The 24,831-nt window shown below is 40.4% G+C and overlaps 1 protein-coding gene across 2 annotated transcripts in view; it reads left to right on the forward strand.

Annotated features, from left to right (window-relative positions):
- Positions 1-3,304: 3,304 nt before the first annotated feature.
- Positions 3,305-24,831, forward strand: part of RPGR (retinitis pigmentosa GTPase regulator) — a 43,236-nt gene continuing 21,709 nt past the window's right edge. The window contains exons 1-11 of one of the 2 annotated variants that reach the window (XM_058658648.1): positions 3,305-3,514; positions 4,765-4,890; positions 5,642-5,734; positions 6,968-7,030; positions 8,810-8,968; positions 10,626-10,775; positions 13,662-13,820; positions 16,392-16,547; positions 19,204-19,328; positions 21,494-21,679; positions 22,725-22,887. In XM_058658648.1, the coding sequence (XP_058514631.1) occupies positions 3,346-3,514; positions 4,765-4,890; positions 5,642-5,734; positions 6,968-7,030; positions 8,810-8,968; positions 10,626-10,775; positions 13,662-13,820; positions 16,392-16,547; positions 19,204-19,328; positions 21,494-21,679; positions 22,725-22,887 (1,549 nt within the window). In that variant the 5' untranslated portion in view covers positions 3,305-3,345. The remainder of the gene's footprint in view (positions 3,515-4,764; positions 4,891-5,641; positions 5,735-6,967; positions 7,031-8,809; positions 8,969-10,625; positions 10,776-13,661; positions 13,821-16,391; positions 16,548-19,203; positions 19,329-21,493; positions 21,680-22,724; positions 22,888-24,831) is intronic. The other variant, XM_058658649.1, reaches the window with a different exon arrangement.

Below are 24,831 nucleotides of genomic sequence, written 5' to 3' on the forward strand. Positions count from 1 at the left end.
AGGAGTTTTCCAAGCTCCTCTGTCCAGTCTCCTCCCAATGGCAATTTTCGTGAACACCAGTGGGTCCTTTGCTCAGGTTGACTTTGTCCATCTCCTGTCCTGGCAAGAACAGTGACCTTACTCAACTGGTCCACACCCATTCTGGTTCTTGCTATTGGATGTTGCAGCCCAGCGACACCTGGTCCGTGTCCAGACACAACTTTCACTTGATTCAGCGGGAGTCAAGATCTAGCCCGGTCTGTTCTACACCCAGCCTGGCTCTCATGAATACCAGCAGGCGTCCGAGTCTAACCCAATCTGTTGCTCCCCAGAACCAGTGCACACTAGTGCCATCGGAGGCTGTTGCCATGCCCGGCCCAGCTTCCTGCCACAAATTGTACTCTCATTCTCATCAGTGGGAACCACAACCCAGCTGGGGCACCCCATTATCTCCCCAGTAAGCCCTGTTCCCATTAGCAGTTCTTGGCCGAGCCAGCAGAGATTGCAGTTTGGGGCGAGCCCACATTTCCCCCACAGATTCTGCTATGAGACCCTCTCCTCTGACTTGTTCTCCCCTCTAAACCAACTTGGTGTCAACGCCCTACTCACATACCCATGTTGTGGACTTATCTATGAAAGTCATTCAGCTGTAATTCCTAACCTGGCATTAACCACAGGGCATCACAAACTACCATCTGTGCAATCCTGCCATTCTTCTGTAAATCCAGACCCATCAAACCACCAGGGTGCGCTGCTGGGCGGCACTAGCAGCTTTGTCCAGCGCCTTCAGCATCCAGGCCGCCACGCTACATACATGCACCCGTGCAGGTCAAAAAACACTTCCAGGTGATGTGGTCCCTGAAGCCCGCTGAGCATCCCTTCCCTCAGGGAACCAGCGTGCTCAGCTGTGTGTACCTGCGTACCTGCGCCAGTTCGAAAGGCCTCCAAGCTGGGGATCCTGAAGGCCCGCCGCGAACTCCCCTCCCCCAAGGGAATTAAGTGGCCTGGGTACAAGCACCTGTGCAGGTCAAAAACAAAAAACAAAATAAAAAAAACTTTCGGGTAGGGTAGTCCCTGAAGCCCACTGAGCTCTAGGGAGTTTCCAATAATAAATAAATAAATCTTTAAACATATGTATCCATTTTTATGTATCTGAAAGGCAGCGTTACAGAGGGAGAGTGTGGAGAGAGAGAGAGAGAGAGAAATTTGAAGAGAGAGAGATTCCATCCCTAGTTCAATCTCCAAATGGCCACAGAGCTGAGGCTGTGTCAGGCCAAAACCCGGATCCAGGAACTCTGTCCAGGTCTCCCACATGGGGAGCAGAGCCCCAAGACTTAAGCTGTCTTCCTCTGCCTTCCCAGGTGCATCAGCAGAAAGCTGGATGGGAAGTGGAACAGACAAGATTTAAACCAAAACTTCATAGTGGATGGCAGGCCCTGGTGCATATAGAGGACATGGCAGCCCATTGGGGCCTGCAGAGGACATCTGGTACCATAGCAGAGCAAGGAGAACAGAACAAATGGGACAACTACCCCAGCCCAATAATGACAGCCAATATCTGGGCGAATGGAGACTCTGAGGTCAACTGTGTCAGCCAATGGACATTGGAAGGGTTTCCTCACCCACGAATTGGCAAAATCAAGAGCATTTCACAACTATTGCAACACCTGGGCAGAACCCTCAGCATGTGCGCCACACAGGGATCCTGGGTTGATATTGGGTGGCCGTTCTCCATCCCCGGGTGCTGGGGTGGTTGGGAAGCTGTATATGGCGTCACCCTTTATCTCTTCCTACCCCCAGAAACAAGAAGAAAGAGCAAATTTGGAAACAATGACCACACCAACTTTTCCCTAACCCTGGACCCTTCCCACCCTGATCAGCTATGTAAATATCATCTAAAAATAAATAAATAAATAAGAAAATAAATAAAATAAACCGAAGCTCCAGTATGGGACGCAAGCACTGAAAGCAATGGCTTAGCCTGCTATATCACAATGTCAGCCAGGGTGTGTTACCCTTTGCCTATTTTTATTTCTTTCTAAGATTTTTTTTTTAATTGGGAAGTCAGCTCTACTGTCAGATCTAAAGTCAGAAGGAGAGACAGTGACGAAGATCTTCTGTCCGATGAATCATTCCCCAAGTGACCGCAATGGCCCGTTCTGCGCCGATCCGATGCCGGGAACCGGGAACCTCCTCCAGGTCTCCCATGTGGGTGCAGGGTCCCAAGGCTTTGGGCTGTCCTCGACTGCTTTCCCAGGCCACAGGCAGGGAGCTGGATGGGAAGTGGAGCTGCCGGGATTAGAACCGGCGTCCATATGGGATCCCAGTGCGTTCAAGGCGAGGACTTTAGCTGCTAGGCTACTGCGCCGGCAGTTTTTTTTTTTTTTTTTCAAAACTAAGTGAAACATGCCTTGCTAAATACTTCTTGGGAATTCCCAGTTTGTTTTTGTAAGCAATGGTTGTGTCACATATAATCTCTCCTCCCCATTTTAACGCAGACTGCCTAAGAGAAGGTTGCAACCACACTGCAGTATACATAAAAAAGGTCTGAGATCTTTGAATGCAGTTTCACCTGATTCTATGGGGCGTGCCCACCACTACCACATGTACATAAATCTACTCATTCCGGAAGAAAAATTAACTTTTCCTCTCTTTCGTTTTACGATGGTCAAGTGCGGGTGCGTGGAGAAGCACGGTGTGGCTAGACAACCTTAATATCGCTGAGCGCATTCTGCAGCTGGAGGTGAAGCCCTTTGTGCCCCTGTTGCAAGTAACAGATGGCACAGTTTTCGCTCAGGGGGCAGTTTAGAGTGGACTAGTTGACTTACACTAAAACAGCGGTGATACCAGTCACCTAACGGAATTGTAATAGTACTCATGCAGTCAGTATTTAACGGGCATTTAGTACACCCCGGTTTTAGCTTGATGTTGCAGGTTCTACATTCAATTCAGGATGTAAAGTGTTTAGCAGACTGCCTAACTGATTTCATGTTACAGATGGTCACCATTACTAGCACTGCCATAATTCTGTATCGACGTTTGCGTGTGTCACGGAGCTCAAGCGACAGGCTACGTGAGATTTGCGGTGTTACCACTGCGCAGATTGGAAAGCCTGCGGGGCTTGGAGTTACCGGCCCATAATGCGCATGCTCTGCACATCCCCACATGGAGTGACTGCTCCCCCTCTCTTGGCCGCGAGAGGGTGCACTAACTCTTCCACCGGCCTTCTATATTCGTGTCTGCGCCTGCGCCGCCAGGCTCTGGCTCCCCCTCCCTCAGGCTCCCCGCCCCGGCTTGCGCCACAACGCTCCTCCTCCGTTGCCCTTAGCGGCTGTTTGTTGACATCCGGTTGCGCGGTAGTTACCTATGTCAGAAAACTGGCTATGGGGGAGTGAGCTTTCCTCACGGCCAGGTCCAGCGATGAGGCGGAGGGGCTGCCCCAGGCCTCATCGGGTGGCCCCCATCGTTTTTGTGGTCGAGGAGAGACCTCAGCGTCCCGCCCTGAGCATGGAAGAGCGTGAAGGTCTGGTGCCGGGTTAGTGGTTCGCGCCGGGGTGGCGGAGGGTCCGCGGACGGGCCGGCGGGTGGGCGAGCAGGCCTGGTTTGGGGGCCGGTCTTGTGGGGGACGCGATCGGGAGCCTGGGAGACCTGATTGGGGTGTTCGGGCGCCAACTCTGGCAGTGTCGCCGCTAGTGACTGTGGAGAAGGACCGCGACCGGAAAGCAGGGCGAGGGGTGTGGGGGGACAGGCCGTGACACGAAAGCACGAGATGCCCGCCTTTCTTCACACATTAAGCTTTCGGTGGGTTTCTCGAAGGATAAGGGCGGTTTAGACCCTTACAAACCATTCCCGAAAATCCCTGTTTGTCACACACGTGCTGGGAAGAGGTCCCCAGGACCCAGTCGAACTATTGAATGTGGTCAAGAATGAATGAATCGCGCGCGGCTGTTGGAGTGGGGGGGGAAAGGGGTGACTTGAAAAAGGGGGGGAGAAGAGGGAGGCTTTCGGTAGGATGTTCTTAGACGTGTTCATCCTGAGCGCCAGCGAAGTATGATTGACGTTGTGACGCGAGAGGTAGGCGTCACGGCTAGTGGGAAGAGGGCTTCAGGAGGCAGTGCTGGTGCTACCCTGGGGCACGCGCCTGTGGTCCAGAAATCATTCCATTTTACAGATGCCTCAGGCTAGAGTAGGGGATCCGGTTGGCTTCTTGGGAGCCAGGGCAAAACCCTGAGTATGATTCTCCAAACTGAATGACTGCTAGCACCCAGGAGCCGTCTAGTAGTTGTCCATAATGGCTAGGCTCTTGTGAAGGAATATGTATTGTGTGTGCTTCTGTTTGCTAGGTTTTCTTTTTCTATGCTGTGTGCGTGACCTTCCTTGAGATTTCTTCGAGAATTGGACCCGACCTGTGTGTGTGTGTGTGTGTGTGTGTGTGTGTGTGAATGTTACTTGTTAATATCCCCCAGCGTCCTAAGACCATGACATTTTGGGATAAAAAGAAACCAGCTTTTCCCATACAGTGTTTATGGGGAGCAAAAAGATCTCTCCACTAGTTAAGAATTAGAAGTGCCCCAGATAGCTCCATGGAGAGGGCTTTTTCATTTTGTTTTGTACTGAATCCCTAAACCTTGTGAATTCTACGATAGAACTGTTCGGAGGAGCTGAAACATTTTTTTTTCTGTTGAAGAATTAAATGACCTGCAAGCTTTTTGTCTTTAACATTTTGAATAACTGTTGTTTATTTCATGTGTAAGTTGCTCAATGGAAGCCATCTTTCATTTGTAGATTCAGGTGCCGTATTTACATTTGGAAAAACCAAATTTGCTGAAAATATTCCCAGCAAATTCTGGTTTAAAAATGACATGCCTACACATCTTTCATGCGGAGATGAACATACTGCCATCGTTACAGGTTAGTATTATGGTCCTAAGTGAAGACTTTGTTACTTAGAGAATCCTGAATGTTATAGTTGTGCTGTGTTAAACATGCTTAATATATATATATATATAAAGTGTTCTTTTATTTTATTAGAATTTTCTGATTGATTCATCAGAGCATCTCAATGTTAAGCTTCGTATTATCTGTAAATATGGCTTTCTAATGATACATTTAGCTTTCTTGAAATTAATCTGTTTAGAAAGATATAGAGAACTGTTACTGGATTATCTTAGTACTCTTAAACCTAATGAGATGTGGCTATACATACAGGTGGATATGGTAACCTGTTTCAACATGGAAAGGTAATGTCATTTTTTAGAAAGAGAAGTTTTTTTTTTTTTAAGATTTATTTGTTTTTATTGGAAAGTCAGATTTACAGAGAGGAGAGACAGAGAAAGATCTGGTTCGCTTCCCAAGTGGTCTGATACGAAGCCAGGTCTCTCACACAGGTGCAGGGTTACAAGGCTTTGGGCCATCCTCTGCTGCTTTCCCAGGTCACAAGCAGGAAGCTGGATGGGAAGTGGAGCAGTTGACATACAAACCAGCACCTGTATGAGATCCCCGGGGCATGAAAGGCAAGAACTTTAGCCACTAGGCTATGGTGCTGGGCCCCAAGGCAATGTCATTTTTAAAGTGCAGCTTTTTTATTGCTTTGCGATTGCTTCACTACAAGGTATATATGAGAAAAATGCTCTACTTTATTATTCCCTTTTCTCTCCACCAGGAAATAACAAGCTTTACATGTTTGGCAGCAACAACTGGGGCCAATTAGGATTGGGATCAAAGACAACTGTCAACAAGCCAACTTGTGTCAAAGGTTTGGGATCTTTATCACTTTCAATGCATAACACACCACGTCAAATAAGTTGTTTAGTTCTTCAGTGTCACAAATGATAGTCTTTGTTTTCTCACATTTCCTTGAATATTAACATTTAAGCTAGTTTTTATATGAAAATCAGAACTACTTTTATATGTTAGAGTCTAAAAAATTATCTTGCTTTTGAATCTGGATTCCATAAGGAAGTAATGACTACATAGCACAGTTCAAGCGCCCTTAATTTGAAAATCCAAACTCCAAAACTTTTTTTTTCTCCTGAACATTTTTTAAACTTTGAAACTTTTTGAGTGCCAACATGACAATCATTTTTGGATTTAAAGACATTTTGGATTCAGGTTTTTGTATTAGGGATGTTCAGCTAGAGAAAGTCTGATGAAGATATTCTGAAATCTGAAAAAGAAAAGAAATGTGAAACACTTGTCAAACTTTTTTGGATGAGGGAACCTCAGCCTGTTATGCGTTTGAGCATCCTTTTTGTGGCTTGTTTGTAAAACTATTTAAATATTGGTGTTATTGTCTCTAAGAAGGCCGATCATCATAGGATGTGAGAGAGTTGTCTCTTTCAGTGAACTTGAAAGTATCATGTTTCTATAGAGTTGACTTACCAGTGTTATGAAATATATTTGATGCTGCTGTAAGATGAACTGAGTAAAACATCAAGCCTGGGAGGTCAGTCAGGACTGTTACCAGAACAAGAAAATATAGTATTTGAAAGATTGTTTCAGAAAATATTGAATGTTTAAGGTCACTACGAAGTATTTCACTGTTCCGTGCCAGGCATTCGGGTGGAGCCTTTAGGCATCAGCTAATGGTGAAGGGCAATGGGGATTGCTTTGGATGTTGCTGGGCTAGTCTTTATCTTCTTCACCGAATTTTAAACTCCCACTCAATTTTTTAGGGTTATTTATCATATCCATGCTGTTTATAGGTGTTGCCATGGTACTCTTAAGGTATTGCATATGATCAAAAAGTGTTTTTTTCAATCTACTAAACAGAGTGTTCGTGGGAACCATGGTCATCACTCTCGGAAATCTTGCCAGGTAGAGAGGCTAGCAGGATTGTCTAGACTATAAATTCCCTTTTATTTACTTTTACAGTTCCTATGCGAAGCACTTCAGAGAAATGGGTTTTTTTAATAGCAGAATGATAAGCAATTTTAACCTAGGTTATTTATTGTTTTCATATTCATAATCATCTTAATTCTGTATTTAGCTCTAAAACCGGAAAAAGTGAAATACGTTGCCTGTGGAAGAAACCACACTCTAGTTTCAACAGGTATGATATTGAACCTATGTGACTTCCTGCCTGATTTTGAGAATGGAGGCCATACTTGCATTAGGATATTTTTTTTTAAGATTTACTTGTTCTTATTTGAAAAGCAGAGAGCTACTCAGAGAGAAGGGGAGGGAGAGAGAGAGAGAGAGAGAGAGAGAGATTGAGATTTTCCATCTTCTGGTTCACTCCCCAAATGGCCACAATATCTAGAGATGAGCTGGTCCAAGTTAAGAGCCAGGAGCTTTTTCCAGGTCTGCCACGTGGGTGTAGGTTTCAATGCTTTGGGGCATCCTCCACTGCTTTTCCAGGCCATAAGCAGGGAGCTGATGGGAAGTGTAGCAGCCAAGATTCAAACTGGCACCATTATTGGATGATGGTTTCATGGGTGCAAGATTAGCCCACTATGCCATAGTGCCAGTGCCTGCATTAGGGTTTTAAAATGTCAGTGTTTGGTGTGGGCGTTTGGCTTTTAGATATGTAGACAATGTTAAATAGTTGAAGAAAGCTTGCTCTTGGATATATTCAAGGAATAACGTCTCATGAGCTGATTGAAGCCACTCCGAAGACTGTGGATATGAGTCAGACAGGCTTTGTGTGTGTGTGTGTGTAGAAATTAAAAATATGATTGTGAAATTTATGTGGAAAAATAGAGGACAAAAAATAGCCAAAAAAATGTTTTAGAAAGTAAAATTAGGGACCAGCACTTTTTGCATGCCTAGCTCATCGGAATTACTTTAACATTTTGTCAGCTCTCATTTTACCCCAGTGCGTGGGGTAAAAAGTGTGAAGTTTACATTCCTATTCCGTGTGGTAGCTTCCCTTTAAAAGCTGCTGTGTCCCGTAATTAGGTTTCCTTCTTCTAACATAATACTTAATTGAAATCTTCACTGATTCACAGTGATTTTGCATGGATTGCCCTACAGCTTAGTGTGACTTTATGTGCATATTTATGACAGAATAAATTATATATATATACATATATATATATATATATATATATATATATATATATATATATGTTTAAAAGGTCGTTATGAGTTTACAGGCTACTGGAAGTCATTACAGTCCAGCCATGGCGTATCTATTTAATGAAATAATTAACAAACATTTGTATAGTGCTTGGAGTAAGCCAGATGCTGTAAGAATATTATAAATGTCAACTAATTCAATCTTCATAGCAACTTTGAAATAAGTACCATTGTTACCCGAGTTTCACAAACTAGGAAAATGAAGCACATGTGAAGTATGGCTTGCCCAAGGTCACACAGCTGGTAAATGACAAGTTGTCAGATTTTATACCTAAGCAGTCCCATTTAACTAGAAGGTTGAAAAAATTGTTCTTCCATGTTTCTAATTGTATTATTCTTCATTTTGCCTCATTTAACTCACTTGTACTAATATACTTTAGCTTTAATAGGAATGAAAGTTCTAGTTAACGAACCATATCCCTTTAAAATATAGATATGGGTCTTAAAGTAATTTGAAGGTTGCTTTCTTTTTCGCTTGTCATTAGTAAAGTGCTATATTAACAAGACAATGAATGCATGCTGTGTATTTCAGTTGTCAGCTAAGCTTTAGAATGGTTTATAAAATGTCACGAACGTGCGTAGCTTCCTTGATTTGTTTTATTTTTGACCATGAGATAATGTTGTTCATCTAGTAATAGTAGCAGCTTTTTAATATTCTTCCCTGTGAATAGAGGAAATATCTTATGTATCCTGGCATGTCTGCGATGAAGGATAACTGTAATATATTAATGTTTTCTTTTCCAATGTACAGAAGAAGGAAATGTGTATGCAGCTGGAGGAAATAATGATGGACAGTTGGGCCTCGGGGATACGGAAGAGAGAAATATTTTTCATCTCATTAGCTATTTTACATCCCAGCATAAGATTAAGCAGCTTTCTGCTGGATCAAATACCTCAGCTGCACTAACTGGTGAGACTCGTTTGCATTGCAGTCTGGGGCACGCTTTTTCCTTTTCCTTTAGACCACGATATGCCAGCTCAGGAAAGTGAGGACACTGTTGTTGATTAGTTTTCTTTCATCAACTCTGTGCGTTTAGAGGATTTTTGAAACCTAACCTTCAATCTTGACATATATATGAATTTATTAAGAATTAGATGTAAGCATGCATTTAGAACATAGTTGTTAAATAAAATCTAAACTGTACTGTCCATCTCCTCCTCTAGGGATGTTGAATGTTACCGTCATTGTGTGCTCTGACAGTTACACTTACAGCCTTAATACAGTTGCTATCAGAAACATCCATACAAATCTGTTGCAGTGTATGTGGTAAAAAAAAAATGTGTGATTGTCATTTTATCTGTGTGCCCTCTGAGATGTTTCCTTGGAAGTTGGAGGTGAGATCAGCATGGTCTCACTGAAGCCGCTGATCTGCTCTGTTCCCAGCGGGAGGCTCTAGCTTTTAGAGTTGCTTTGCTTGCCGGAAAGCCAGAGTCCTATCGGAAACTTTGGCCCGTCAGTTTTGCTAACCATATAGTTAACATTTTGACTTTCTTCTTCCAGTTCTTGTTTTCAGTCATCTTTTATTTACCTAGGTATTGAATCACTTCAGAGATTCACCAACTTTAAGTTGCAAAATAGAAGTATCAATACATTCCTTCTAAATATTGTTCTTAATTTGACCTTTTCAGACATCGAAATTTTTTTTTTAAAGATTTATTTATTTTATTACAAAGTGAGATATACAGAGAGGAGGAGAGACAGAGAGGAAGATCTTCCATCTGTTGTTTCACTCCCCAAGTGAGCTGCAACGGGCCGATACGCGCCGATCCAAAGCCAGGAACCTGGAACCTCTTCCGGGTCTCCCACGCGGGTGCAGGGTCCCAAAGCTTTGGGCCGTCCTCAACTGCTTTCCCAGGCCACAAGCAGGGAGCTGGATGGGAAGTGGAGCTGCCGGGATTAGAACCGGCGCCCATATGGGATCCTGGGGCGTTCAAGGTGAGGACTTTAGCTGCTAGGCCACGCCGCCGGGCCCACAGACATCGAAATTTTTAATAAAAAGAAAGAAGTTATCTTGTTTTTGAGATTGTATACACATGAATACATCTCTTCATTCGCTGAAGATAGAGTCTGTGTGTTCAGATGCAAAACATCAGTGCAGCTTTTCTTGAAAACAAGTTTTCTTCTGTGTTTTCAAGATCGGGGTCTCCTAGGCACTTTTGACCTGTGACTTGCCTTTGTGACCTGTAGGTGTGTTAGCAGGAGTTATGCTGTCTCTGAGTTCAAGTGGAATGCTAGCGAGGAGGAAAGTATTTCTGATTAGGGACATAAGAGGTAGGAAAAGGTAGTTAACTATAAGAAAGTGGCAATCTGGGTGCTGTTGAGGTAGACATGGACAGGAATAAGCTGATTTACAGTCTCCTGTGTTCTCTGTTCCTTATCACTATACAAGCATTTCATAATGGAAAATGAACTCTTAAGTAGCTAGCTAATGTAAATATCTTAACAGTAATCTTGAAGACACAGTTTTTCTAAATGAAAAATCTAGGGATCTGTTAGAAATATGAATATAATAGCTTGAGAGCCCTGTTTCCTTTTAAGACCTTTTCTCTTTGTGTTTTCTTTATAGAGAACGGAGAGCTTTATATGTGGGGTGACAATTCAGAAGGACAAATTGGTTTAAAAAATATAACTAACGTGTGTGTCCCTCATCAAGTGACTATTGGAAAGCCTATTTCCTGGATCTCTTGTGGATATTACCATTCAGCCTTTGTAACAAGTAAGCTGTAACATTTTAGAGTTATTATATTACATACCATTGCTAAGTTATCACTAAAGAATACAGTTATATATGCGTATTCTGCAGTTCTGTACAAGTAATATCATGGTTGTTCAAATGATGAAAGGATTTTTGTCTGTCTTAGGTGACAGTACTTATTTTATGATAAGAGAGATTTTCTCTGACATGTTAATTTTTTAAAGCATTGATTGTTTTACACTTAATTGAATGACTGAGCAACAGAGGAAGAGATGATCACTATCACCTATCCATGGGTTCACTCCCAAATGACCCCAATAGCTGTGGCCGGGTTAGGCCGAATCTAGGAGACACATCGCCGACATGTGGGCCAGGGACCCAGGTACTTGCGCTGTTGCTTCTCAGGGTGTGCATTAGCAGGAAGCTGACTCAGAAGCAGGACTCTGATGTGGAATGTGGTCATCCATCCCAAGCTGTGGCTTAGCCTGCTGTCCCATAACGCCTGCCCCAGACATGTTAGCTTTTTGGGTGAATATTCATATTAAGTTTATTAGAGAAACAAAATTCTTAGATCAGAAGCTGAATTTTTTGAGCTCATGCTTCTTAGATCCCTTTGGCATCTTCACAAGACTCTTGGGCCAGGCCAGTTAACTCTAGAACCTCTTGCCTGTGTACTTTGAGCTACCCCTGTCCTGATAATTAAGTGTTTGAAAAAGTGAATTTTACAGACTTTCATCATGAAAAACAGGTTCAAAGTTCCAGAGTTACAGAGAGAGACAGAGATAAAGATCTTCCATCCACAGGTTCACTCCCCAAATGGCGTCAATCATAGTACAAGAACAAGTACATAGTACAAGAACAAGGCAAACAAACAGACTGGGTTACCTCTAAAGTCACACCAATGTTTGTATGTTCTGTTAGCACTTATTAAATTAGCTTATGTGTTTATAAAAATATAAAAATAAATATGTAAATGTATTTTCTTAGATTTATGCTTTCAGGATCCTTATAGTGTAACAAGTACAAATTCGTAGTGTCAGTAAGGACAGGGCAGTGATTAAATGTCAGGATCTTTTTGGTCAGAGAAGAACATCTGAGTCGAATCTGCCTTCTTAAAATTCATTACCCTAGTTACTAGTAAGTTTTTAAATGCAAGTTTCATAAAAGGTAATTATTCTTTTTTTTTTTATATCTCAAAATCTTTATTTGTTGCCCAATTCTTTTTTTTTTAATTATTTATTATTTAACTTCAGTAATTACATTGTATTATGTGACACAGTTACATAGATACTTGGGTTCTCCCCACCCCTCCCCAAACCCTCCCACCATGGTGGATTCCTCCACCTTGTTGCATAACCACAGCTCAAGTTCAGTTGAGATTTCCCCATTGCAAGCGTATACCAAACATAGAGTCCAGCATCTTATTGTCCCGTCAAGTTCAACGGCTTCTTAGGTATACCCTCTCTGGTCTGATGACAGAGCCAGCAGAGTATCATCCCAGTCAATTGAAAGCTCCAACATACCATCAGCAAAAATTTACATCATTATGGAATTAATTGACATAGTAATGAGTAACCAATATGTTAAAAGTAAATGCGGGTTCCCAGCCACCTTCTGTGACCACCTCACCTATACTTCAATTTTAGTTTATACACAACATATAACATTCAAAACATAACATGTTATACATAACATCATATCATCTTAAATTAAGGCAAACATGTGGTATTTAACCTTTTGGGATTGGCTCATTTCCCTTAGCATTATGGTTTCCAGTTTGGCCCATTTGGCCACAAAGAACTGCATTTTGTTTTTTTTAATAGCTGAGTAGTATTCCAAGTTCCCTGGCAATAAGGGAAATCCAAATTAAAACATCAATGAGGTACCACCTAACGCCAGTAAGACTGGCCCACATGAATAAAAGCACCAACGACACTTGTTGGCGAGGTTGCGGGGAAAAGGGAACCCTACTCCACTGCTGGTGGGGCTGCAGGCTGGTACAGCCTCTATGGAAATCAGTATGGAGAATATTCAAACAACTCAAATTCAACATACCGTATGATCCAGCAATAGCACTCCTAGGAATATATCCAGAACACTTGTTCTATGAGAAACCAACATGCACTCCTATGTTCATAGCAGCACAATCAGTAATTGCAAAAACATGGAAACAACCAAAATGCCCATCAACAGAGGATTGGAAAAGGTAATTATTCTTTAACTTATTTAACAAGTATCCATTAAATGCTTATACTTGATCCTGTTAAGTTTTTTGGATATCGGTGTGACAGAATCCCTGTCTCTATGGGTCCTGATGAGTAGACGTTAGCCTCCTTTTGGATGCTGGTAAAGATGCCTGCATTCCACGCTGGAGTACCTGTGTTCACTACCCTGCTCTGACTGCTGAGCGCAGTGTCTTGCTTATGTACTCTCGGAGGCAATGGTAGCGACTCAAGCGTTTCAGTCTCTGCCACACCTGCATGAGAGGCTTGGATGGATTTCTCAGTGTCCGGCTTTGTCCCAGCTCAGCCCCAACCGACGCTGGCATTTGGGCAAGTGAGACAGAGGATGAAAACTTGCTGTGTCTTTTCTTTTTCTCCCTCTCTCCTCTCTTGGAAAAAAAGATTGAAAAGTAAGTAGGGAATAGTCTTTGCTATGTTTTGTGAAAGAGCTAAAATGATTTTGTTTGTTTAAGAGTAGACAAAATCTGTGATTATTAGATTTAAATAATAACACGCAGTTACAAAGTCTAGCTTCATTTCCTTGCCATTCCATAAAATTAAAGAGATCAAATTGATTAAGTTGTCATTGGCTTCATTTTTTAATTGAATGTGAGAACATGTACTAACAAGGCAAGTCTTGTGCGTATTCATGTCATTATTTATCACAATACTTTTCCTTCATTAGTGGATGGTGAACTGTACACATTTGGAGAATGTGAAAATGGGAAGTTAGGTCTTCCCGAGGAGCTGCTGATCAATCACAAAACACCCCAACTGGTGGCTGGAATTCCCGAGAAGGTGCTGCAGGTGGCTTGCGGTGGAGGACACACTGTAGTTCTCACAGGTATGTGTAGAGCCTATTGCTGTGTTCTCTGCTTTTTATGGTGACTGATGACCCTTTAATATTTTTTAGGAATCATTTTTAAGGTTAATTTTTAATTTATTTGAGAGACAGAGTGTCAGAGAAAGGGAGAGTCAGAGAAGCTTTCTCTCTCCTATTCTAGCCATACCTTCACCTGCAGTCCCCAACAACAACCAAACTCCTGCAACAACCAGGGCTAGGCCAGGCTGAAGCCAAGAGCCTGGCACTCCATCCATGTCTCCTACACGGGTAGTAGCTGCTTCCCTGGGCACAGTAACAGGAAGCTGAATGGGAAGCAGAATAGCTGGAACTGTTCTGATAGGGGATGTCCTTGTCACAGGCAGTGACTTAGCCCACTTTAACCACAATGCTGGTCTCATTAATGATATTTTTAATGATATTTTAAGATGTTATTTAAAGATTTATTTATTTGCTTTGAAAGGCAGAGTCACCGAGATGGAGAGATAGACAAATGCAAGTTCTTTGTGGTTCAAAGCACAAATGCCTCTGCAATGGCCAGAGCTGAGCCAGTTCAAAATTGAGGCTCAGGAGTTTCTTCAGGGTCTCCCACGTGCGTGTAGAGACCCTAGGCTTTGGGCCATCCTCTGCTACTTTCCCACAGGTGGATGATCAACTAGCAATGCCACCATCCCAGTCCCCTGTCCCCGCCCTTGCATCTTTCTTAGACCTATAGTTAATATAATATACACTTCTGGCCTATGTAAAAATTTTTTAAGTAGGAAAATATCAGTTCTTGAATTCTTTCTGCTAACATAATGGACATTTTCATGACTTTAATCCCATTTAATAGCAACAAATAGCTTTTTACTTGATGTTTAGTGACAAACTATCTTGTTTGTATATAGGTATTTCATATTTACCTGAGATTGACATTATTTTTCCTAACATACCTTTTCATGGGGAAACTCCATGTTCATGCTGTTTTCTGTATGTTGCTAATTCTTTGTTATCTTTACACTGTATACCTGAGGGTTTCTTTGTGACTTTATTTTCTTTGATAGAAATTAATTAAAAATAGTACCAAGTGTTAATTTATAAATAATAGAAGATTAATAGTAATGAATCCTTGGCTTTTAAACTTTATATTTGATATGACTTATCACTTCTCAGGATTCTAGTCAGTGTATTGAAATCTGCTCAACTACTTGCTAATATGTTAACTAAATTGATGCCCCCAAATTTGGATTTTAAGAAAAATTTACTTAGTTCAAAAGCAAAATGACAGACAGGGTGAGACAGAGGAAGAAAGAGATTTTCTGTCTAATGTTTTGCTCCCCAGATGGTCACAATGCCTTGGACTGATACAGGCTGAGGCCAGGAGCCTGAAACTTCTGATTCTTCCATGCAGGTGGTAGGGGTTCAAGTACATGTACCACCTTCCTATGTTTCCCAGGAGCATTAGCAGAGAACTGGATCAGAAGCAGAGCAGCTGGGTCTTGAACCAGTGCTCAAATGTTGGCCATTACAGGTGGCAGCTTAATCCACTGTGCCTCAGCATTATAGCTTTATTTGTTTGTTTGTGTTCTTTTATGAGTACTCTGTAGGTAAAACAGGTAGTAAATTATAGTATTTTATGGTCCAAAAGAATTAACAGTTTTTAATGTCACCACCTAATCTTCAGCTAGCCAAAATTAGAACTGTTAGACAAATTTTGTATGTCCAGTTCTTAGGTAACAAGTGACCAATATTTTCTCTTTAGACTTTCCTTTGTTAACTTACTTTCTTTGACTTCCCACTCTAGTTCTGGTAATGCATGCTTGTTAAACTTTGTTTTCCTAGAATCAAAATTTCCAGATAGAATTTTTTTAAGTTAAAAATCATTTTTTTAAAGTCTTGGTTCTGAATTTGTAAATGTGATTTAAATTTTTTTTTGTATAACTACTGATAAAATGAATTTTCATATAATTTCAGAATGATTTGTTCTAGAAAATAATTTTCATAAAGTATCAGAAAATTCATAATATAGTCAGAGATGAAATTTATTTTGTATGTGCTAGTATTTTCCCTAGATTATACAAAAATTATGGAAATAGGTTACTAGGCAATTCCAGGTTATTCTGAATGATGCAAATGCTAATTATGTAATAATGTTATTAAACTATGTATTATAAACTGTAAAGGGGCACAGTGGTTAAGCACAATTATAAAAATCATGACAGCTGATTTCATCTTTTATATATAACCACAAAAAGAATTGTTATAAATAAGCAACAACTAGTATAATAAAATATACTTAAGTTGAGAAACTGCTTGAATTGTTCATGTAATTAACATCTATGCTTAAAAAGCAGCAGTTGTCATTAAACTAATTCCACTTATTACCTCAAATAAATTATAATTGTCTGACTTTTCATTTTTCTGTTCATCAGTCAAAAATTTATACTTTCCTATAAAAGATTCATAATGTATGCATTTCTTTCAGAGGTACTTCCCCTGCATTGTGAGAGGTTGAGTCACAGTGTTTCTGAATATGTTAATAACAGTGTTTGCTTCCATGTAATCTTTTTCTTGTATATGACCCTCTTTTTTCAGAGACAACTGTGTATACATTTGGACAGGGACAGTTTGGTCAGCTGGGTCTTGGCACTTTTACTTTTGAAACTTCAAAGCCCAAAGCTATTGATTATGTTAAGGATCACAAAATAAGTTCTGTTTCCTGTGGAGAAAATCACACAGCTTTGATAACGGGTATGTATTAGAATTTCTTTTTTTTTTAAAGATTTATTTATTTTTATTGGAAAGTCAGATATATATAGAGGAGGAGAGACAGAGAGGAAGATCTTCTGTCCATTGATTCACTCCCCAAGTGCCCACAACAGCTGGAGTTGAGCCAATCCGAAGCCAAGAGCCCAGAGCCTCTTCTGGGTCTCCCACACGGGTTCAGGGTACAAGGCTTTGTGCCATCCTCGACTGCTTTCCTAGGCCACAAGCGGAGAGCTGGATGGGAAACAGGGCTGCCAGGACACGAACTGGCACCCATATGGGATCCTGGCGCATTCAAAGCAAGAACTTTAGCCACTGGGCTACCATACCTGGCCCTAGAATTTCTTTTGTGTGTTTGTAGAAGTGAGTATATTGTGTTACAAAAGCAATAATACACTGGAATGAATGGATCTAAGTGAAGGAATCAGTGACTGAGAATAATGTTAGACATTCCAAACTATTGTTAGCATTCCAAAGAATTGCTAAACATTCTAATGTATAACGTTATGAATGTCTTTTATTGTTTTAATTAATTTTTTAGATTTATTTCTATTTCTTTGAAAGACATAGTTAGCAGAGAGACAGACAGATCCTCCCTCTGCTGCCTGACTCCCCAGATCGCTGCAACTGCTAGGGGCTTGGCCTGACTGAAACTAGGAGCCAGAGGTTTCTTCTGTGTCTGCCACATGGGTATAGGAACCCAGAACTTGGGCCAGCATCCTTTGCTTTTTTATAGACACATTAGTATGGAACTGGATTGGAAGTGGAGCAGCTGGGATTCGAGCTGATGCCTGTATGGGGTGCCAGCCTTGCAGGTTGCAGCTTTACCCACTATGCCACAATGCTGACCCCTTTAATTCAACTTAGAGTAAAAGTTAATGATCCAAAGATTTAGAACCTCAAAATAGGCCATGATATCAAAAGTAAAGCCACAGTAGTACACTTGAACAGAAAGCTGGAATCTTTTTGAAATTCTGCATTTGAAGGCTCTTAACTCAAAATAATGAATTTATTTTAAAATAGTGTTCCTATTCGATTTGGGAGAGCTGGATTCAGGATAAGTCAGTTAGGCTTTTGCCCCAGAAAGTGTTTTCAGAAGCCAGTCCTCTGGCTTGGCATAGTGAGACACAGAAGTGCACCTCCCAGCCCACTGACTGCTTTCTCCGGCTTCCTGATGGAAGGAGCCGTTTCTCTGGGCCTACTCCCCAGCTTCGGAAACTAGTGCTGCTGATAGTGTATGATTGCGGTGAGGAGTCTTCCCTAAAGGGATTCAGGCGTGCTCCTCCCGCAACACTCACCGTGTTGTGCTCCACACAGATTGGCTGCTGTTCAGCTTCTTGCCTGAACCGCATTTTCTCCTGATTGTTCCGCACATGCCCTCCTGGGTATGCTAAATCTCCATGGGAAATTCTTTGTTCTCTTCCTGCAGCTAAATCTTACTCGTTCTTTAGGTTTCTATTTGAAGCCTTCCTTAATCCCAGACCAGAGGAGCCTCTCCCTCCCTGTGTCCATGTGGGCATCCAGTGATTCTGTTCCTAAGACACTTACTCCACCTGAGGTGGTATAAAGAGGCGGCTTGAAGAGAGGAATGAAGGTTACAACAATGGAAGAAAAGAGAGAAGTGATAAGGTTATTCATTGTCACCGTTGTCATTGTGAGAGGTGTTAGTATTGGCACTAATCCACATCGTTAGTTTGACATTTTCTTCGGTGGTGCTTCACAGCTCAGGACCCGAGTTAGTGCAAAGGCACATTTAACTAAGCCAGTTGTTCTCTATCAGGGGTAGTTTTGTCCTCCTAGGAGACACAGACCATGTCTGGAGACATTTGTGATTATTACAGCTGCAGAGTGGAAGAGACCTACTGGCACACAGTGGGGTTGATGCTGCTCCCGCAATGCACAGCATAAACTACATAACAGAAATTATATGACCTAGATGTCAGTGCCAAGGTTGAGAAATGGATCCATCAAAAACTTGACCAAAGAAGCTGCTGTGGTGGTACAGCAGACTAATCTCTTGCTTGCAATACCAGCATCCCATATAGACATCAATTTGAGTCCCAGTTGTTCTGTTTCCAATCCAGCTCCCTGCTAATATACCTGGGAATGTGGCAGGAAAATGCCAAGTGCTTGGGCCTCTGCATCCATGTTGGAGAACTAGAAAAAGCTCCTGGCTTCAGCCTGAGCCAGTCAGTCTTAAATGTTATAGCCATTTGGGAAGTGAACCAGAGGATGGAAGATCTCTGTGCCTTTCCTTTCTTCTCTGTCACTCTGCCTTTCAAATAAATAGAATAAACCTTAAAAACAATCTCGAGAAAACAGGAAGCTCTGTGCATTGGAATGTTAGAGGTGAGGATATGAGTATCTCCTTCTTTTTGAGGATATGATATATATCACAAAATTGTTGCTGCTGCTCCGTATAGTACTTTGAACAGCAGGACTTCAATTTTACAAACGATTGCCTGTTATGTAATGTATGTGTGACCACAGACAGCCCTTGGAGAATGTGGAAAGATCAATGGATCATGGGGAATTCAGTGTAAAATATGAGGGGAATATTATAATTGAATTGTAACATATTTGTATACAAATAAATCCATATAAGTAATGCTTTTATAACTTTTTTTTTTTTTGCATTTAGAACTAGGCCGGATGTATACTTTTGGAGACGGTCGATATGGAAAATTAGGACTTGGACTAGAGAATTTTACCAATCAATTCATTCCCACTTTATGCTGTGATTTTTTGAGATTTATGATTCAATTGGTAAGAAGACTGCATTTCCCTGTTTATAGTTTCATACTCCTATATTTGAGGCTTTTAGTATTTCACAGACAAGTAAGTATTTTATGTCGGTATGAAAGAATACCATGGATATATCTAATAAATGTACTCTTTTCCAAAAATCCATATTACACACATTAAGCCACTGTAAAAGTGTCCCTCTCCTAACTTTCCTGCTTAAGCCGTTATGCTCCATCATTCTGACACCTAGAAAGACTGAGACTGAGCAATAAATGTACCACTTACAGTAACTTCCATATAAATATTTTATCATTGTCATTCAGATAATTGAAAACTTTAAACTTAATGGGTTCCTTAGCTTTGTGTACAAATTTCGACTACTGTGCTTTGTTCTTGTTATGTGTCTTGGAGCCCTGAACAGTGCTTTGTCTGTAACCCTTGTATCTTGTGTAATACCCAATAGAGTAGTACCTTGCTTGTGGTAGTTTTTAGTAAATACTTGTGGAGTTAAATGTTCTTTAGATTCTCAAATCGTACACATGAGACAAATCTGATAATAAGGTTTTGAACGTTCATTTCATTGGCTAAATGTTATTTTAATAAGAATGTTTCATTATTACATCACCATTGGGCATCATAAGTCTATTGCTCCTAATGATTTTTGCCAGTTAAGAATGATAGATTCATAAAAATTGTTTAATTAATTGTAATTTCACTTTAAAATTGTTTTTCAAAGATTTATGATCTCATTGCATAAAACAACTATTTAATGATTGCCTATTATACTCATGATACTGGGCTAAGTATAAAAATTGATTTAAAAAAGACCTATTCCTCAATCAATATTCTTAAAATTTTATGGGGACAATAATTTAAAAAAATATATGTGCAGGGGCTAGCACTGTGGCATGGTAGGCTAAACCTCCATCTGTGGCGCTGATAGCCCATATATGTACCAGTGCATGTCTTGGCTCATCTGCTTCTGATCCAGCTCCCTGCTTATGGCCTGGAAAACGAGCGGACGGATGGGCTAAGTCCTTGGGCCCCTGTACCCACCTGGGAGATCTGGAAGAGGCTCTTGGCTTCCTATTGGCTGAGCGTTGGCCATTGTGGCCATTTGAGGGTTGAGCTGGATGGAAGACCTCTCTGTAAAATTTGCTTTTTGAATAAAAGTAAATCTTAAACCAAAAAGTTACTTGCAAAAATGGATATGAATTTTAAATTCAAAAATGTTATATAGAATTTGAACAGAATGCTATTCTTTTTTTTTTTTTTAAAGGTTTTTTTTTTTTTTTTGGAAAAGCAGATTTACAGAGAGGAGAGACAGAGAGAAAGATCTTCCATCTGCTGGTTCACTCCCCAAGTGCCCACAACGGCTGGAGCTGAGCTGATCTGAAGCCAGGAGCCAGGAGCCTCTTCCAGGTCTCCCAGGAAGGTGTCAGGTCTCAATGCATTGGGCCATCCTCTAGTGCTTTCCCAGGCTACAAGCAGGGAGCTGGATGGGAAGTGGAGCAGCCGGGGTATGAACCAGCACCCTAATGGGATCCCTGGCACATTCAAGGCTAGGCTTTTAGTCACTAAACTACCATGCAGGGCCCCCTAATGCTGTTCTTATACTATCATGTAAAACGGTATTAATATGGCTAGAATTTGAATATTGAAAATATTGTATTTAGCACGTTCTTGAAAACTGTTTCTCAAAATGCCTCAAGTGTTGACTTCATTTTTCATTATTAATTATTGTGCATGCTTCTATTTTCCTTTAAAAACTTTTCAACATTGAAGTTAGAAAGCATTCATGTTAAAAAAAAAAGCCTTTGGAGACATAATTATCAGACTGAGTTATTCTTGGGTCATTTTTTTTTTCCTGGTAGAACTTCTATTTTTTTTAAGATTTTGAATATTGATTTCAAATTGAAATGTAACATTTCTAACCTAAAAGTACATGCAGTGTATCAAGTATTTTTTTTTTTTAGTCTATGTTATATTGAAAGTGAAATGGTGTATTAAACTTGTTCTAAGTTTTAGTCATTAGTAAAGACTGTGAGAAAAAAGTGGTAGGGGAAGAATGTTAATTTGTTTAGGAAGTCTACCATCAAATAAAAGTCTTGCGGCTGGTAACTATAAAAACACCTTTTGTATTTGAGGCCAATGTTGATTAACCTTTCTGTGGAATTATGTTGCAGGTTGCTTGTGGTGGATGCCACATGGTAATTTTTGCCACTCCACGACTTGGTTTGGCAAAAGAATTTGTGTCAGATGAAAAAAAGTATTCTCACTTGCCTTTGTCATCTTCTCTACCTGTCAAAGATCTGCTCTCAGGGAGTGAACTCCATAGCAATTTATCAGCACGTGTGCGGCGAAGAGAGCGGGTACATTTGTAGCCAATTCTATGTCAGATTGTTGTGTACCACTGTAAAGAAAGCTAGGAGAAAATTTTTAAGTTTTTTTTTCAAATCAAAGAACATTATCTTCAGATGATATTGCTTAATAATTAGAATTGAAGGCTTTGAAACATTTGATGTGATTTAAGTTTCAGGCAGTTTAAGATACAAATTTAGGACATTCGAAGGATCTTGAAATTTGCTTATAGGCAATGCTACTATAACAAAATGGTCTTTGTAGTCCATTCTTATCCACTTAGACTGAATGTTGAATTGTCTTTTCAATTACATCTGGCTTAGTTTCTTTAACTTGTTATATTCTAAGAACACCTAAAGAGAGAACTGCCATGCAATAGATTTTTACATGTGCAATATAGTATTCTTGGTTATAGGTGCAATGTTATATTTTGCAGATCTCTACAACTTGCTAATTTTGTAGAATGCCACATTCTTTTATCATTACACTCCACCAGCAATGAAAATTTAGGAGAAGCTGTGAAATATGGAAAATAAAAAAATATAAACTTTGAGAGAGGGAATTTCTCTCTCCGTGAAAGTTAGGCATTCTCCTGTGTTTCTGTTTCTGGGACATATTTTGTTTTAAATGCCAGATAATATTTAACTTTCGAAATTATAATTCTAAGTTCTAAAAACATATTCCTTTTGAATTAGTACATTTAAGATAGGTTTTTATCATGAAAAAAATATGTGTGTGGAAAGATTTAGAAATAGCCAATCTTTGTTTTGAAGTTGTGTGTTTAGAACTCATGACAAATTTTCTGTTTTGCAGGAAAGGCAAAAAAAAATATACACACACTTTTCCCTATCATTTGAAGAACAGGCTTTGAAACTGACAATTTAGAGCAACTAGGTGACAGAGACAATAGGACAAAACATTTCTGAGCCCTTGGGAATTAAGAAGTGAATGTTGTAGGATTAGTAGATTTTTGAAGTCAGCTAACTATCTTAAGTTTATGCCAACATTAAGTATATGATATCATTTGACAGTTTATTGAATCTTCTTGTTTTAAAGGAGAGATCTCCAGATTGTATTAAAATGATGCAAACGGTAAATCCAGGTGAAGAAATTGAACCCGCATCTAGAGGTTTGCCCATCAGTTTAGTTCCTTTCCATTTGTCTCGGAGTAACTTATCAGTGCTAAACAGATCTGGAATGAAGGAGCCAAAGTTACCAGGTAACATTTTTTATTCTGCCTGCTTTCAAGAGATAAATATGCTTGCTATGTGTATGGGTTTCATGTGTCTCTTAAGATACTTTGCCCATTAATTGTTCACTGCTAGTTAGAGCTTTGCATTTCTCACTTGACTCCAAATTCCTGAATAACCTTCCAAAAAGAAATCATGATCCATGACCTAATCTGTCATTACAGAGCAGCACATAGGTTACCATAGCACCTTCCCCAGGTTTCCTTTAATGCCAGAAGCAACTCCGTGCATATGGGAGTTATACTCTTCATTTTACAGACAAGGAAAGCAAGGCTTTCTCTAGACAGCATAGTGAAACAGTAAGAGGCCAGTTCTGACATTCGCTGTGTAGTCAGTGTAGACTTTGAGGAGGTAACCCAATCTCCCTGACAACTGTCTTGGCCGCTAGAGGGAGCTGTGCAGTGATGAGCTTTTTAAGCATATTTTTATGTTGGCGTTAGATGAAACAGTAGTCCAGGAAAGCTTGCTATTGTATGAGAGTAGAACTAAGGATACACAAAACTCCTGGAAGGCAGGAAGGATTAGCATAGCGGGAAGTCTGGTAACACGGAAGACATATCCTAGATTTCAGCAGAAAAAAAAATGAGAACTTGAATGGAAATGGATATAATAGTGTGTATTTATTGGTGAAAAGTTCAAGTGAGTCAGATCTGGTGACTTCTGTTTTCTCATTCAAGTTTAAGTTAAGGCCATCAACTTAAATAATCTACCGTGTGTTTTCCACACCTACCTTTTCTGCCTTCTCATATATCCTGTGTTACACTTTCCACATTTACCTTCCTCAAGTACAGTTAAGTTTCCATCTGCTCCAGTGTCTTCAGAGAATCTCTGATGTTTATGAAAATAAGCACAATTTCCCATTTAATGCTCACCAGCTTTTCTAGCTTCATTTCCCAATAGTCTTTTTCTTGTAATCTCCATTTAGACTAGGGGGCCACAAATGATGGCTTGTGTGCAAATCTAGCCATCCACTTGTTTTTTTGTAAAGAAAATTGTGTTGTAAAGAAGCCATCTCTTTCTAGTGCTGCTTTTATGCTACCATGTCAGAAAATTATGGCAGAAACTGGCTACGTGTAGAAACCCTAAAATGTTTGCTTTTAAAAAGAAAAGTTTGTTGACATCTGATTCTTATCAAATGGATCCCATCAGATTTAGTACAAAGAACATGTACTTGAAACTGACCCTACCCCAGAAAGGTTACAAAAACTTAATTTCCTCATTCATAACATGAGAATGTAATACTTCTCCTGGTGTGGATTCACCCGACGTATACAAGAGCATCATTTCCAGGCACGTGGTTAAGCCTTTCTCACAAGCTTCTTTGTTCTATTCTATTCCGAATCTTTTGCAGACTACTGTTCTATTGCTTTATTAGAAATGGGCTTCATTTTCTTCCCATTTGTATCTGTTATCTCTTGGAACTCTGTCTGTTTTTATGTGTACCATCTCATTGAAACCTTTCTTGATTGCCAACATTTGCATATCATTTTTTTCCCTCTGTACTGTCTTTTATATTTTCTTCTAGACTGTAAATTCATGAAGAATTAGCAACTGCTGTAACTACTAATTCTTCATTAACCCTATAGGCTATGTATATGAAAACATTTGTGACAGGCCTGGCGTGATAGGAAGGTCCTTGCCTTGCACACGCTGGGATCCATGTCCTTGGTGCTGCACTTCCCATCCAGATCCCTGCTTTTGGCCTGGGAGAGCAGTCTCTGACAGGCCAAAACCTTGGGACCCTGCACCCATGTTGTAGACCCAGAGAAATCTGCTGGCTTCTGGCTTTGGATCGCTTAGCTCCGGCTGTTGCGGCCACTTAGGGAGTGAACCAGCAAATGGAGTATCTTTCTCTTTGTATCTCATTCTCACTGTGAATGTGACTTTCCAATACAATTAAATCATAAAAAACT

This window comes from Ochotona princeps, chromosome X (assembly GCF_030435755.1).
Source record: "Ochotona princeps isolate mOchPri1 chromosome X, mOchPri1.hap1, whole genome shotgun sequence".
Classification (NCBI taxonomy): Eukaryota; Metazoa; Chordata; class Mammalia; order Lagomorpha; family Ochotonidae; genus Ochotona; species Ochotona princeps.